At 42.8% G+C, this 13435-nt stretch overlaps 1 protein-coding gene across 4 annotated transcripts in view; it reads left to right on the top strand.

The window, feature by feature from the left end:
• The window catches only part of LOC124054217 (nuclear factor 1 B-type-like), a 66926-nt gene that overhangs the window by 39628 nt on the left and 13863 nt on the right, over positions 1 to 13435 (top strand). For 3 of the 4 annotated variants that reach the window (XM_046379923.1, XM_046379922.1, XM_046379924.1), the window contains exons 4-10: positions 1474 to 1542; positions 4595 to 4715; positions 5345 to 5466; positions 8920 to 9051; positions 9205 to 9389; positions 11681 to 11819; positions 12453 to 12535. In XM_046379923.1, coding sequence (XP_046235879.1) covers positions 1474 to 1542; positions 4595 to 4715; positions 5345 to 5466; positions 8920 to 9051; positions 9205 to 9389; positions 11681 to 11819; positions 12453 to 12535 — 851 coding nt within the window. Of the gene's footprint in view, positions 1 to 1473; positions 1543 to 1562; positions 1835 to 4594; positions 4716 to 5344; positions 5467 to 8919; positions 9052 to 9204; positions 9390 to 11680; positions 11820 to 12452; positions 12536 to 13435 lie in introns of those variants that run through there. The other variant, XM_046379925.1, reaches the window with a different exon arrangement.

Below are 13435 nucleotides of genomic sequence, written 5' to 3'. Positions count from 1 at the left end.
TGGTGGCAACATCAAACACAGTGTGAAAAAAAAGCGAGAGAGAGACTTAAACTCTAAAGATCTGGAGGGGGAATGTGGCAGCAGATTGCACCATTGGCTGGTAGCTGGGTGCATCAAGGTGAGCCAGCAAAGCCGAGCTGTGGAGAATATTCTCTGACAGTGCTGTTGTTCCCCTGGACTGACCTGCGCTGTGTCGTCACAATGTTGGAATGAAAATAGTTTGAGAAGTATAATTAGTTTTCTACCTCAAGAGCAGGTCCTACTGATACAGGTGCCAAGGAAAACATGCTAGCGAGCCAATGACTCAGGCTTTGGAGGCCCTCTGCAGTGGCACGGTTCCCTGCAAGAGCTGCCGGCTCACTGGAGACATTAGGCTTTGTAGGTGCCAATCGAGCCGCCCGTCTATCCGTTTGGCACGGTGTGAGTGCCCTTGGCACCGCATCAAAGCCGAGCCAGAGTCATTTGGGTGTCAATAACTTGTCTGGCTGTTTTACTTGTCTGACAGTCTGTGATTAGTGCTGTTGCGTCCTGCGCAGGTCATACACAACACAACAAATGCACCAGCTCTCCAAAAAAATATACACTCATTTGTTGTGTCAAAAAGCAGTTTTCTGACAACGAGAGAAAAAAACCTGTCTGAGCTGAAACAACCAGTTTCCTGATTAAACCCTTAAAACATTTGATTTGCACTGGAAAGAGTGTAATCTAATACCATAACTGCAGCAAATGACACTTTAAGGTGGATAATTCTTCCTGCGATACAATATCATAGCAGAACAGTGTCAATATTGACAAGTATTAAGTTTTACTAGTGGTTTTGATCGAACGGGCATCGCCTGCGGTTCAGCACAGGCTTGTTCGTTGTACTCACAGCAGGAGGAGTCGGCATGTCACTCCCTGCTCCTCACAAACCTGTCCTGTCAGTCTTAACTGTGCGGTGCAGAGTGGTTTCACTGCTGTTAGTTTACAAGACTTCAACAGGAAGAATAAAAAAAACCCCTCAGTAACTGAAGTTTTTCCCGTAAGACACCTCAAATCCACATTTCACAGCTGAAATAAAGATGACTAAGCGTGAAAAATACTGGATGAAAAAGGAAACAGACACTTACTGATGCTTGTTGTGCTATTTTTTTTTTTAAAATACTATGAGCTGACAGTGCTTAAGTCCATGTCCATGTGGAATGGTCTCCCTCTGTTTGTCTCTGATTAACTGATGATCTCATTGTTTTGTTGTTTTTTAATGATAATCTTGTACTCTTCTAGATATAAAATGGAAATTGGTGGAGCACCAGAAAACAAGACTTTTGTTTATGGGTTTCAGACTGAAAGTGTCCGTTTTATTTACTGCTGAGGATTGTGCTTTATTGACTATTTGACGTTTGGTAATGAAAGTCAGAACTGAACATGAAGAATCAATAGTTTGCCCAAAATGATGACAACTGAAAGATTTGCTGTATGCCTCTGTGTCCACAGTCTACTTGGAAGACAGCTTCATCAAATCAGGAGTCTTCAGTGTTACAGAACTGGTGCGAGTGTCCAGAAGTAAGTGTGCTGCCGTCTTTTTCTGTTCTCACTTGTTGACACCCTGCACACCCACACAGGTGTTTGCAGTTATTCTTTGACTTATCACCAATTAGGTCTCTGCTCAGGTTGAAGCTGGGCGGAGCTTTGCTGGGAATCACATGAGGACACCAAAGTCCCTGTGCTTAAAAGCATGTTGAAGGTGCAGGTTTGCTTGCCCTAACAGGTGCAGCCAAGTTAATATGAGTCAGGGAGATGTCGATCAATCACGGTCTGTATACGCCCACATGACCATGAGAAGAGGTCTAATCAGGTAATTCAACTGAGAACACCTGTGTGGGTGTGCAGAGACTTGCAATTTGTCCTCATGTTTTGCCATGACTCATGTATTTAGGCATTTTCACACGAGCCGAAACAACTGATTCTTTAACTTATAAGAATACATTTACTCCTGCAGCTTTTCTACAAATCCCAACGTCTTTATAGCCAATGAAATCCGACATGCAGCTGCAGAGTGGTAAATCCAGTTTGGCCAGTCTGCTTCGCAATAAGAGAACGCCTGAGTTTGCAGCCGTCTTTATGAGCCTACGTGCATCTGTATAGACATGTCTGCCGTCTGCAAAGCCGTTGACGGTTGTTCTTTCAGGAGGTCTCTTGCCTCTGATAACTGAGGACACCCTGAGGCGTAGTTTACCTACATGGCCTCTGAACCGAGTCTGTAGCTCTGGAACATGCCTGAGGTGCACAAAGACTCCAGTCAACCTCAACAACCTGTGTTTAAAGGCAACATACCTGTGTTGTGCTGCCTGTGTTGTTGGTTAGACCCGGGGTGGTGTGTGATTGGTGATGGGTGCTTCAGACAAGAACGATTTAGTGCAGTTCAAGTCCGTGTCAGTCCAAACTAGGCTCACAGGGGGTTTAAACTCGGTCTAGACCAATAAATCAGTGACCTTAAAATGAGCCACAAACGCAATACTCAAATTATATTGCTATATGCTGTATTGATATTTGATTAATCATCAACAATCAAACTTGCAAAAATACCAGTTCAAGCTTCTTTAATGTGAGCATTTCAGCTTTTTCAGGATAGTAAACTGAATATCTTTTGGGTTTTTGACTGTAGATTACTTCAGCTTTGGTTCTGGAAAATCTTGATTGTTTTCACCATTTTCACCATTTTTGTTATACGCCAAACAAAAGAAAATAACGAGCGCACTGTTTTAGAGTTTTACCTTGCAAATAGTATTAAAAGCCAGCCTCTGTGTATGTTTACCTGCTGTATCAAAGTGTTTCTGATGTCACAGGATGGCAGACCTGGTTGTCTTAGCTGTCACATACATCATGCTTTGAAAGGCGGAAGCTACTCGCTTCGATGCTCAGACACTGAATATCCTTTGAAAAGCTGTGTTTTTGTTTAGTGTTTAATTTGCCCCCTGACCAGATGGCCGCTGCGAAGGCGTGTTTGCTCTCATGTGACCGAGCCCCGGCTTCACTAAAGCCGACTGAAGTCGAGTTGGAATTTTAAAAAGGTCGACGGACACACAGGAATTGTCACTCACTCAGCCGGTCACTCCCCGGGAAGATATCTAAGCAGCCGCTCGTCCGTCATCGCGCTTCTCTCCCAACTCTCCAGGCTGTTGAGACATTCTTTGAAGTCCATCAAAGGGAGCTGCGGAGTTCAAGGCTGACTTGCGATCCAGCATTTTGACGAGGACGCTCATTAATGCAACAGGAGCCTCGACTGCAAGCGCAAAAGTATTTTGACTACAGAAAATGTGGGCATGCACGGGCAAATGAAACTGCTGAATTAAATTTGCAAGCGCAGTACAAGCCCTTATACTGTAAGATGAGGTAATCTGCTGGAAGAATCACTGTGTGGCAAATGATTTAGAGCATCATTGTTTTATTTCTTCTTCTTTTTTTTTTTTTGCTTGAAAGTCAAAGCCCAGATTATTACATGGCAGGGCAGCCAAGTGGCATCACAAATATTGCTTTGAGCCAAGAAGAGAGAAATAGAGAAACCAGCACAGAGAGAGAGAGATGTTTGGGGGTGGGGTGAGGGTATCCTCAGCCATGAATGAAATTTAAAAAAAAAAACAATTGTGTTGCATTCAGTGTCCTCGGGCCGGATGCATTCCTCCACAGACAGCTCGGTATGGGTAGCAGCGGGTAGGGGCCTTTGCCAGGGCTGCAGTGGGCTGCCAGGGCGGAGGCTGGCGGAGGGATCGTGCCAGTGGTGAACCTCAGACCACAACAGACGGCGCCACACACTCCATCCTCTCATCGACTCCTAACCAACCAACCGCTCGAGCTGCAGGCTGCCTCGCGGGCCACACACTGAACAGAGAGAGAGAGAGAGAGCGAGAGAGAGAGAGAGAGAGAGAGAGAGAGAGAGAGGATGGGTGGTGAACTCCTTTTGTTCTGTAAACACTGGTCCGGCTTCCCTTGAAACAATATCCCTCACCTTAACCGCATCGAGGAAAACAAGACCTTTTCTACTGTAGATCACAAGGCGACAAGACTGCTGAGTTTTACACTTGAACGTAGAGGCAGAAATTATCAATGACTGTGAATTAGGTTTCAAATTTACTGAGATTTACTTGAGCTACAGGGCTCATCCAATTTATTGTAATTAGTGACAAGTGGCCTGTTCTCTTAGCGTGTATTCAGTGTGTCTTTTTCGTGCCACATAAAAATAAAACTGGACCAATTAAAAAAAAAAAAATTATAAGAGGAAGAAGAGGAAGAACTTGCTTGTGAAAGTGTTCCTACCTGCAATCGTAACCGCTTTGGGAAGCAGCAACTTGTTAATCAGAGTGCTCAGCAGAAATGCCTGTGATGGTCACACATTTAACCTGCGAATCGGGAGCGCTTCATTTGATACACAGGGCCGCTAAACACAAAGCGTCAATCACGTCAAGTCAAACTACTGTGCAATTAATTGCGCGTCTCTCGATGCAAAGACAGGGAAATGCACAGCACTCAGTCAGAGACAAGGTGCTGACACTGAACTCCGTCTTTGCAGTGACTGTAGCTTGACTGTCCCTCTTTGTTGTCTCTGTGTCCTCTACAGTGCCCATCACCCACGGTGCAGCGGTAAATTTCTCCATGGCCGACATGCCCAGTCAACCCTACTATCACGACCTGAACTCCGGCGTGGGGCTGCATCGCTCCCTGTCTTCCCCTCCCGGCAGGTCAGCAGAAGTTACAGCAACAAAACACACTTTTTGGCCAAAGTCTATCCATTATAATGTCATAGCAGTGACATTGGATTCTTTCTGATATTATTATCATTATTATTAGACACAGAAATATCACAGGGAGGGATGTTTATATGGAGTTAAAATTAACCATTACATTAGATGTTGTTTTAGTTTTTTACATTTACAGGAATTGTTTGACTTTTGGGAAATTATCTTATTTGTTATCTTGCCAAGAGTAATTTGTGAAGATAGATACCAATCTTATGTCAATCTTTTAGCCAAAGTTTAGTTTAGCATAAAAACTGAAAAGTGAGGAGACAAGTAATTAACATGTTACAGTACAGTACAAGCAAAGTGAAAAAAGTGAGCTAACTGTCTCCAGGCTTTGTGTTAAGCGATGCTAACCACCCCTGGCCTTAACTATTTAGTATTTAGTGTAAAGATAGTAGACACTTCTCAGGTAACTCCTGGCATCAAAGTGAATAAGTGTACTTTTTCAAAATGTCAAATTAGTCCTTCAATTAAACCTTAATTAATACCCATCTGTGCCAGACATTCTGTCCAAATCAGTACAAACACCTTCGTATAATCTAAAACCATAATCTTCTTATGTCCCACAGCAAAAGGCCCAAAACCGTCAACATGGACGAGAACATGGACACCAGCCCGACAGGACCTGACTTCTACTCGTCACCCAGCTCACCCGCTAGCAGTCGGGCCAACTGGCACGATAGAGACGGAGGTGATTTTCCTGTTTTTGTTTAACCACTTTAATTTACATATGAGAGGTTTGTCCACCTCCGTCTTGTTCATACAGTTAGACAAACATTCATTCCTGCAGCATGTTGACAGATCTTAACATGCTATAACACCCCAGTGTTATAGTACTATTGTTTGTTCCGCTCTTGCAAATACAACTGGAGTAGCAACTACCAAAAATGTCAGGGACAAAAGCGTCAGTTTATTCATTTATTTACTCTGTCAGGGAGACATGAAAGAAGATGGAAGTAACGCCAGGCCTCCATTTTCCTGGTCTTTTCATACTTGGTGTCAGACAGAACTGCACAGTGAAAGCGAGGTTCATAGAAAACCAGTCAAAATGCAGATGGCGTCATTGTTCTATTGCCTTTGCATTGTGCAACCACTGTTTATTTCATAATGACACCATGAAGCAAAATACAAATTTCTTCCCCATTGCATTCTGGTTTGATCAAAGTGAATACCTTGTGTGGTTTGGCTAACAGCAGCTGAACTTTCTTTAACTCTCAGCTTTGGTCACATGCTACTGTGCATCAGTGCTGTCTGCTGTTACATTGCAGATGATCTGCATCTGGTTTCCCTGCACATGAACCTGTTCAACTCTCTTAAAACACATAGCATGACCGAGATAGCCCCAGGCATCGGCAAACACATAAATGTTTAAACCCATTTGAAATGCTGTCTGAATGTAAATCTGTATTCTCTCACACCTGTCGCTTACACAACGGAAATGTTTTTTGCACATCATTTGAGAACATACTGTTCCAGGTTAAGTTCATGACTTTGGACCGCAAAAAATGAAGACACTATTATTATTTTTGTGACTGATGAATTTTTTAATGTGTGTTTTGCTTTCACACAAGCGCAGGTTGTGAGTTTTTAAATGTCGTCTGCCTCCACAGAGAGCGATGAAACACCTTGTGTGTGACTGTCATGGAAAAATTCCTGTTTATAAGCTTGCAGGGCAGACATATCAGATGATCTTTCTTCAGGAAATCATGCAATACACCTTGGCTGAGAGAAATTCTCCATCTGTAGTTGTGATGAGCCAGCTTTAAAGGTACAGCAGTTAGTTAGAAGGGAATTAACAAATAATGCTCGCTTAATGAGTTCATTCATAGGGCTTATTAGATCTTTAAAAAAAAAGAAAAGGTAGAGGTGTGTGTATGAGAGGAACAAGTGTGCTGTCTTCCATGCTTGACTCTGAGCTCGAGAGAAAGCGACATCCTCACGGGACAGCTTGCATGTCTCATTGCGTTGTCTCTCGGTGCAGAGCGGAGCCCGTCACCCTTTTAATTAAGGCGCCGCCGCCCCGTGTTTCCAGATCATTCTCATTCTCTGCTGACTTCTTTCCATACTCTGCCACCCTCCCTGCCTCTGGATTTTACCCACCGGGATGGTGGGAAACATTTTTTAAGACTGTGACAGACAAAATAAAATGTACTGTGGTTTTACCTTTATGTTTTGACTTTGTATACCTCCTGGTTTTGGTTTTTCTATCCAGTTCTCTTTTTTTTATATAATGATATAATAACTATGAAGGCTGAGAGAGGGAAAACACGAGAAGCTACACAAGAGACACAGCACTGGTGGGATTCAACCACAGCCCAATGTGGGCACATGAAATTTTAGCCTGTCCCATTACACATGGCCTGAGCGCATTGCTCAGCGTAAACTTAGACACTCTGGGCGAGGAGAAAGGGAAAGCAGTGGGTAGGAAACTCTCCAAAGACAGCCATTATTCTGTCAGGCGAGAATAAATGAGAAGTGGGGTGATATTAAACCCATATGAGGCCTCCCAAGTGCCAAGCGGTCATTTCTTGCACATGGTTGTCGTTTGACAAAACCTCACCATGTCGAGGAAGAAATGGTTTCTTTCTTGTATATTTTTTGGGGGGATTTTTTTAAAAATAAATATACCCAATACCAAAAGACAATTAGTTTAGTCTAAATGAAAAAATAAATAAAAACATAACAGGTTGGATTTTTATTTAAGCCATTTAAAGTGTTTAATTTCTGGTAATTAATTGTCCAGCTTAATTTCCCTTGGCGGTCTCTGATGAATTTAATTAGCACAAGAGAGGAAATATCTCTATCGCATAAATCTTTTTTTCTTTTTCTTTCTTTTACATGGAAACATTAAGCAGTGATATCAATCTCCTCAGAGGTATTTCTGCCTCTGACACAAAAATGGAAGCACTTAAGCCTGTATCCTCTTGCAACCTCAGACTGGGAAATCCCCCTGAATTCCAACCACCTTTGTTGCTCTCCTTCTCTGGAGATGAGTGATCCTTCCCGTGACTTGGGTGGATCTTTCCCTGTTGTGGGAGGGAAAGGAAGGGAAGGATGGTTAATACTATGGAATTGCCTCAACAACAGGGTTTATATAGCTTATTTTGGGGGAAAGAGATAGATGATTTGAAAGTTATACACCCCGAGAATCTGTGACAGACCAGAGAAGCACTTGATGAATGTTTGTAGAAGAAGCCCAAGCAGACATAGGCCATTGCCTCTCGCATCTAGTTCTTATCACGTCGCCTTCAGACACTGTGTCTCACCATGGAAAATTGAAAAGCGCACAGCTGTGACAGCAGAACATTGCTCATGAAAGTGTAGAGCATAATGAGCGACTTGTAAGAGTTTGTGCACGCACTTTTAGTTTATAGAGAACCACACAAATTTTCTCAACAAATTTCTTGTCTTCTGCTGAGCCTTTCGGGATTATTCACGGGGAATTACAGTAGCTTGTCAGACGCTGTGTAAGGCCGAGGCGAGCAGATGTTACAGTGTAATGTTCTATTTGAGATTACGTGAGAGTCTCGAAATTCTTAAATCCTATTTGAGCAACCGGCTGCTTTGCAACCGTGCGTCAGCTCGCTGGATTTAATTGTCTGCTCAGTCGTGACAAAAGCCAAATTTTCACATCCTTCTCAGGCATGTTTGGTGATTTGTAAAGATTCCAGAGATTATAAGTGACTTTGACCCTTTGCAGTCTGTAATTTGTAAACTACATTTCCCATTGTTTAGTGCATTTGCGTAAGACAGGGGGGCCCTTGGTAATACTAATCCCACACAGATCAAATTCTGCTTAATTTCAGCCATAATTCATTTTTGGCTTTTAATTCATTTCATTCATGAGAAATGGAAGCATTAGTGGAAGCTTCAGGGAAATGATTTGATTAATTTTCAGCAACACACCTAAAGTAATGCTAAAAACAAGTTAACCTTGCTGTAATTCTTTTTATGCATCAGTGAACTTGTTTGACTTAATTTCCCTGTAAAAGTGTTTAACGCAACACAGAAGCCGGGACAAATTCCTTCCTTCCTTCTAGTCTTGTACCCAAAGACATGATGAAAGACTTTTAAAACTTTTACGAGTCTGAAAACTTCATTGTACAAACCTTTACGTGTTTGTGTGTGTTTTCCCCGCGAGCAGACATGTCCTCTCCTACCATGAAGAAGCCAGAGAAGCCGCTGTTCAGCCCCACCTCCCCACAGGACTCGTCACCACGACTCAGCACTTTCCCTCAGCCTCATCACCCAGGTCTAACAGGTGTAGGACACAGTGGTGAGTTGGGGCTCTAATCCACTTTTTCCTCATAAACACAGTTGAAAAATCTATGTCCATGCTTAATTTACCCTCTCTGATCAATGATGATCTCTTTATCTTAACGCTCGATCTTTATCTCCCTCTCGACTCTTCTGCCTGTCTTTCTTGCAGTTATATCGACGAGGAGCCCTCCTCCGCACTCGCCCCTGCAGTTCTCGGCCTCTGCCATTTTGCCTCCGGCACCGTCACCCTACTTTTCGCACACCACCATCCGCTACCCGCCACACCTCAACCCCGCTGAGCCCCTCAAGAGCTACGTGCCGTCATACGACCCGTCCAGCCCACAGAGCAGTCAGGTCAGTGGGGGGGCTTTTTTTGTTTGTTTGTTTTTTTGTTGTTGTTTTTTTTTTCTTTTGTGGTTGAAAGAGCCAAGACTTTCATGGCCTGAAGTAGTTCTTATCTTCCTCAGCTGAACTCTCATCTGACCTCAAGAGATTAAAGATAAGATAAATTATAGCATGCATTTGTTTTTATTCCGTTACTGCCTCATTGGTGCACTTGCTAGTACAGAAATAATATTTATGTATATACCTGTCATTCATACAATAAATAGAGATTTTTTTAGTTTTCATGCGGTGCTGGGATATCTGCACTGTATGTGGAGACAAAAGTAAAATTGCATTAATTAATTATGGTAGACATCATAAAAGGAGTTAATTAATTAGAATAAATTTCATTGAATTAAATCACAGTTAATTTGAACTACTTTCCATTTTGCAGGCAGCCCCAGGCTGAACTTTGCAGGCCACTCCATGTGACAGAGAAGCATATATTTTCTTTTTGATATAATGCTCATGGCAAGGGCTACAGTACATTCCCAGCCTTATATTTGTGGTCTTTTTTTAAGAAAAAAAAAAAAAAAAAAAAAAAGGCCTGATGCCTCCATAAAAAACTCAACCAAATTATTGCAATTGCAGTCTCACATGACATACAAAACTGTATCAAGACATTGTAGTAAATCAAATAGCTCAGGGCTTTCATACATTCTGGGTCCACAGTGCGGCCAGTGTGTTGCAGAGAGAGAGAGACAGGGAGAGCAGGCGTCTCTATAGATGAGAGAGCGGTGTGATATTTATGTGAGCTTTATATCCTCGCTGTTCTCACTGTAAACAAAGTCCTCGTAGACGGCTCCATCTGTAGAGCACGGAGTGGGTTCGAGGTGGGGGGTGGGGGGTGGCGGTTTGCTGTTACTCTAGAGAAAAACCGCGGGGAATGATAAAGGTTGTAAATATTTGCCGTTGCCGGGGCCCGGCTCTTGTGCAGAATTAACTGGCCCTCTGCTGGGGTGCTGGAGAATGGAGGGAGTTAAGGGGGGGTGTAGGGCGAGTGAGGTGGGGTCTGGTAGGGAAGAGAGAGCGCTAGAAGACCAGTTGGGAGAGGGGGGGGTCAGCAAATAACACAACGCTTATAATCCCATGGACGAGTGCCAGAATGTTTTTATGCTTGCTTTAACGCAGATTATATTACACTCTAATTAAACATTCTATTCACATGGGAGGGAACCCTGTGGACACAATTCTTTTCCAAAAAGGCCTGTTTGAGTTTTGAACCTGGGGCGGCCCTGAAATGAGCGCCCCAGACAGTCTCCAGCCGTCTGAAAGAGTAGCTCCCACTAGCTTCCTTTATTTCTTTCTCTGTATATATAGTCTCTCTGCCTCCCTTCTCTCTCTCTCTATACTGGCGCATTCACACCATTGTCACAGGTCACTCCTCAGCTCTCTCTGTCTTTTCACGCCCGAGTCCTCCTAAATTCCATTTATGAGCACCATTAAAATCATTGTATAAAATCATGTAGGAAATCCATCGTCAGTGACTGAGGAGCTATTGTTGCTCCCCACCCCCCCTCAGAGTTTTTGTAATAACTGTGACAGCACAGCGACAGAAAGTACTAAAATCTTTTCTTCACATGCAGTATTAAGTGTCAGAGTGAGAGCAGTCCAGCCACCTTTTGTTGTTGATTTTAGGTTTGTGAGGCCAAACAGAGCAGTAAAGATGAGTTAACTCCCCCCAGAAGAGGAGACAGGACATTCAGCTTGCTTAGTGCTAAATATTTTGGGAAAGTGTAGTTTGTTACATGCTTGCATTGGTTTATTGAGATCTGCCCAACTGCACATTTACAAGCGAACATGAGCTTGTAAACATAAGTCAGTGGACACAGCTTGCCTGTCTTCTCACATGGTTAGAGGATTTGGTGCCAGTCAAAACATATGCAGTGTGTGGAGCACTGCTGTCAAAGCGTGATTATTTGTGCTTTTTACCTGATTTCAGCTTTCCTGTTTTTCTATGTTTTCCTCTAAACATAAGTTACTAACAAATATTAATTTTTGTCAGTTTATGACCATCAAACTGTACATTTTTGAGCCATCAACTGTGCACAGTTTGGATATTGTTGTCACTGAAATATTTGACATGGTGCTCTCATCTTACCAAACAAAAGACAAACAAAGACTGATAAATTCCAGAGACAGAGTAAATCACTCCCCACATGTTTGGCATGAGCATCCCTTAAATCTGGATAAAATAAATCATTCTTCAAAATAAAATACTTGGTGCTGAATTTTGTTTTCCTGTTGTAACTCATCTGCAGCCTAATAGCAGTGGCCAGGTGGTAGGAAAAGTCCCAGGCCACTTCACCCCAGTTCTGGCTCCCTCCCCACACCATGGCGCCGTGCGACCCGTCTCGCTCTCCATGCCCGACACCAAGCCCATCACCACATCCACAGAAGGTGAGTCAATATACATCTTATAACAATAGCCTCTGAAGATGTAGTATTTACTTTTTACTTTCTAAGATGATGTCTTTGCTTTGTGAATTGGCGTTTGTTTGTGTCTTCTTACATGACAGCTAACTGTTACCAGTTTGCAATATTTTAAGCGTGCTACGGATCTAAATTTAAAAAACCTGTCAGTGATGTCACAGTGTACTAACAAATCCCTAAGAAAGCATCTCCTTCACTGCAGCAAGATGACTGGAAATTAAGATTTTCAGCTGGTGTTAAGCTGCTCTTTAAATAGTTATGTCAGTCCAAAATCAAAACATCTACAGTGTAAAATATACCTGAAAAACTTTCATGAACAGATTTTTAAATTATAAACAAACAACCCAGCAATGACAAATTAGTATTTGAGAAAAAATAGCCCATGCTTGTCAAAAAAATCTCCAAATCACTGAAGAATTGCAGTGGGCCAAAAATTGAACCTGGTGGGACCCCGCATGCACTTCTTTCTATTGGTCGTCTGTGATGTTGACAAATGTCTGACTGTCACTGTGGATAAGAGCAGGAGCTCCATGTAAATTCCTGAAATGTTATTTGTAATCCAAGCATGTATTTGTGTTTTTGTGATGGCATGTTACCCAGGCTACTCAGCCCCTGGCACCCCGACGGCTAACCGTTTTGTAGGCCTGAGCCCGAGAGATCCCGCTTTCCTCCACCAGCAACAGGTGAGATTTTCCTCCCTCCAGCCCTCAGCTCACCTGCTACTCTTATCCTTTCATTTTCTGTCCCCCGTCTCCCGGCACATCACGTGATCCCTGCCCTCTGCAAAAGCCTGTCGCACTCTGAATTATATTTGTAGGAAGCATTAGACCGTCCTATCAGAGTGCTACAAGATCTGATCAAAGCATTCAAAGGCAGAGGTCAAGTATAACATTCACTATTGACATAAAAAATGATTAACATAATTTTTCAGACTTTGAAAGGATTTAGGCTTAGCACTGCTCATGATAGCTGCTCACAATAACTATGATGCTGTTCCCTTTAATTTTAAGTTTTAGTGTTAAACCCTTAAATGACCCACAATTTAATATCTTCAGTATGTCTGCGATGACTTTGAACTTATTATGTCCATTTCATAGAGCAAAAAATATAGAAAAATACACACTGTAGTGTTGAACTTGACATGTTAACTTCATATCAGTAATTCATGTGAGTAAGAATGATGTATTTCTAAACAACAGTGCTACTACATTTTCTCTTGAATTTTTAGCATTAGTGAACATATAAGACATCAATTTCAGTGTGTGTGTGTGTTAAAGTTAAAGTTAAAGTGACATATTTTGTCATTGGAGGGAACTCACTCCAACGAAATTTGTTCTCTGCATTTAACCCACCCAAGTGACGTGCACACACACAGCAAACCCGGGGCAGTGGGCGACCGCGTGCAGCGCCCGGGGAGCAGTGGGGGTTAGGTACCTTGCTCAAGGGTACCTCAGCCATGGACACCAGGACGGGGAATCGAACCAGCGATCCACCGGTTACGGGTCCGACACCCTAACCGCTGATCCACGACTGCCACTGTGTGTGTTAGAGTCTAGCAGAAAAAGGCATCTATTCCCTGAGGT

Source organism: Scatophagus argus, chromosome 23, assembly GCF_020382885.2.
Source record: "Scatophagus argus isolate fScaArg1 chromosome 23, fScaArg1.pri, whole genome shotgun sequence".
In the NCBI taxonomy this organism is placed as follows: domain Eukaryota; kingdom Metazoa; phylum Chordata; class Actinopteri; family Scatophagidae; genus Scatophagus; species Scatophagus argus.
Note: the sequence above shows the minus strand (reverse complement) of the source record. Positions and strands in the feature narration are given on the sequence as shown.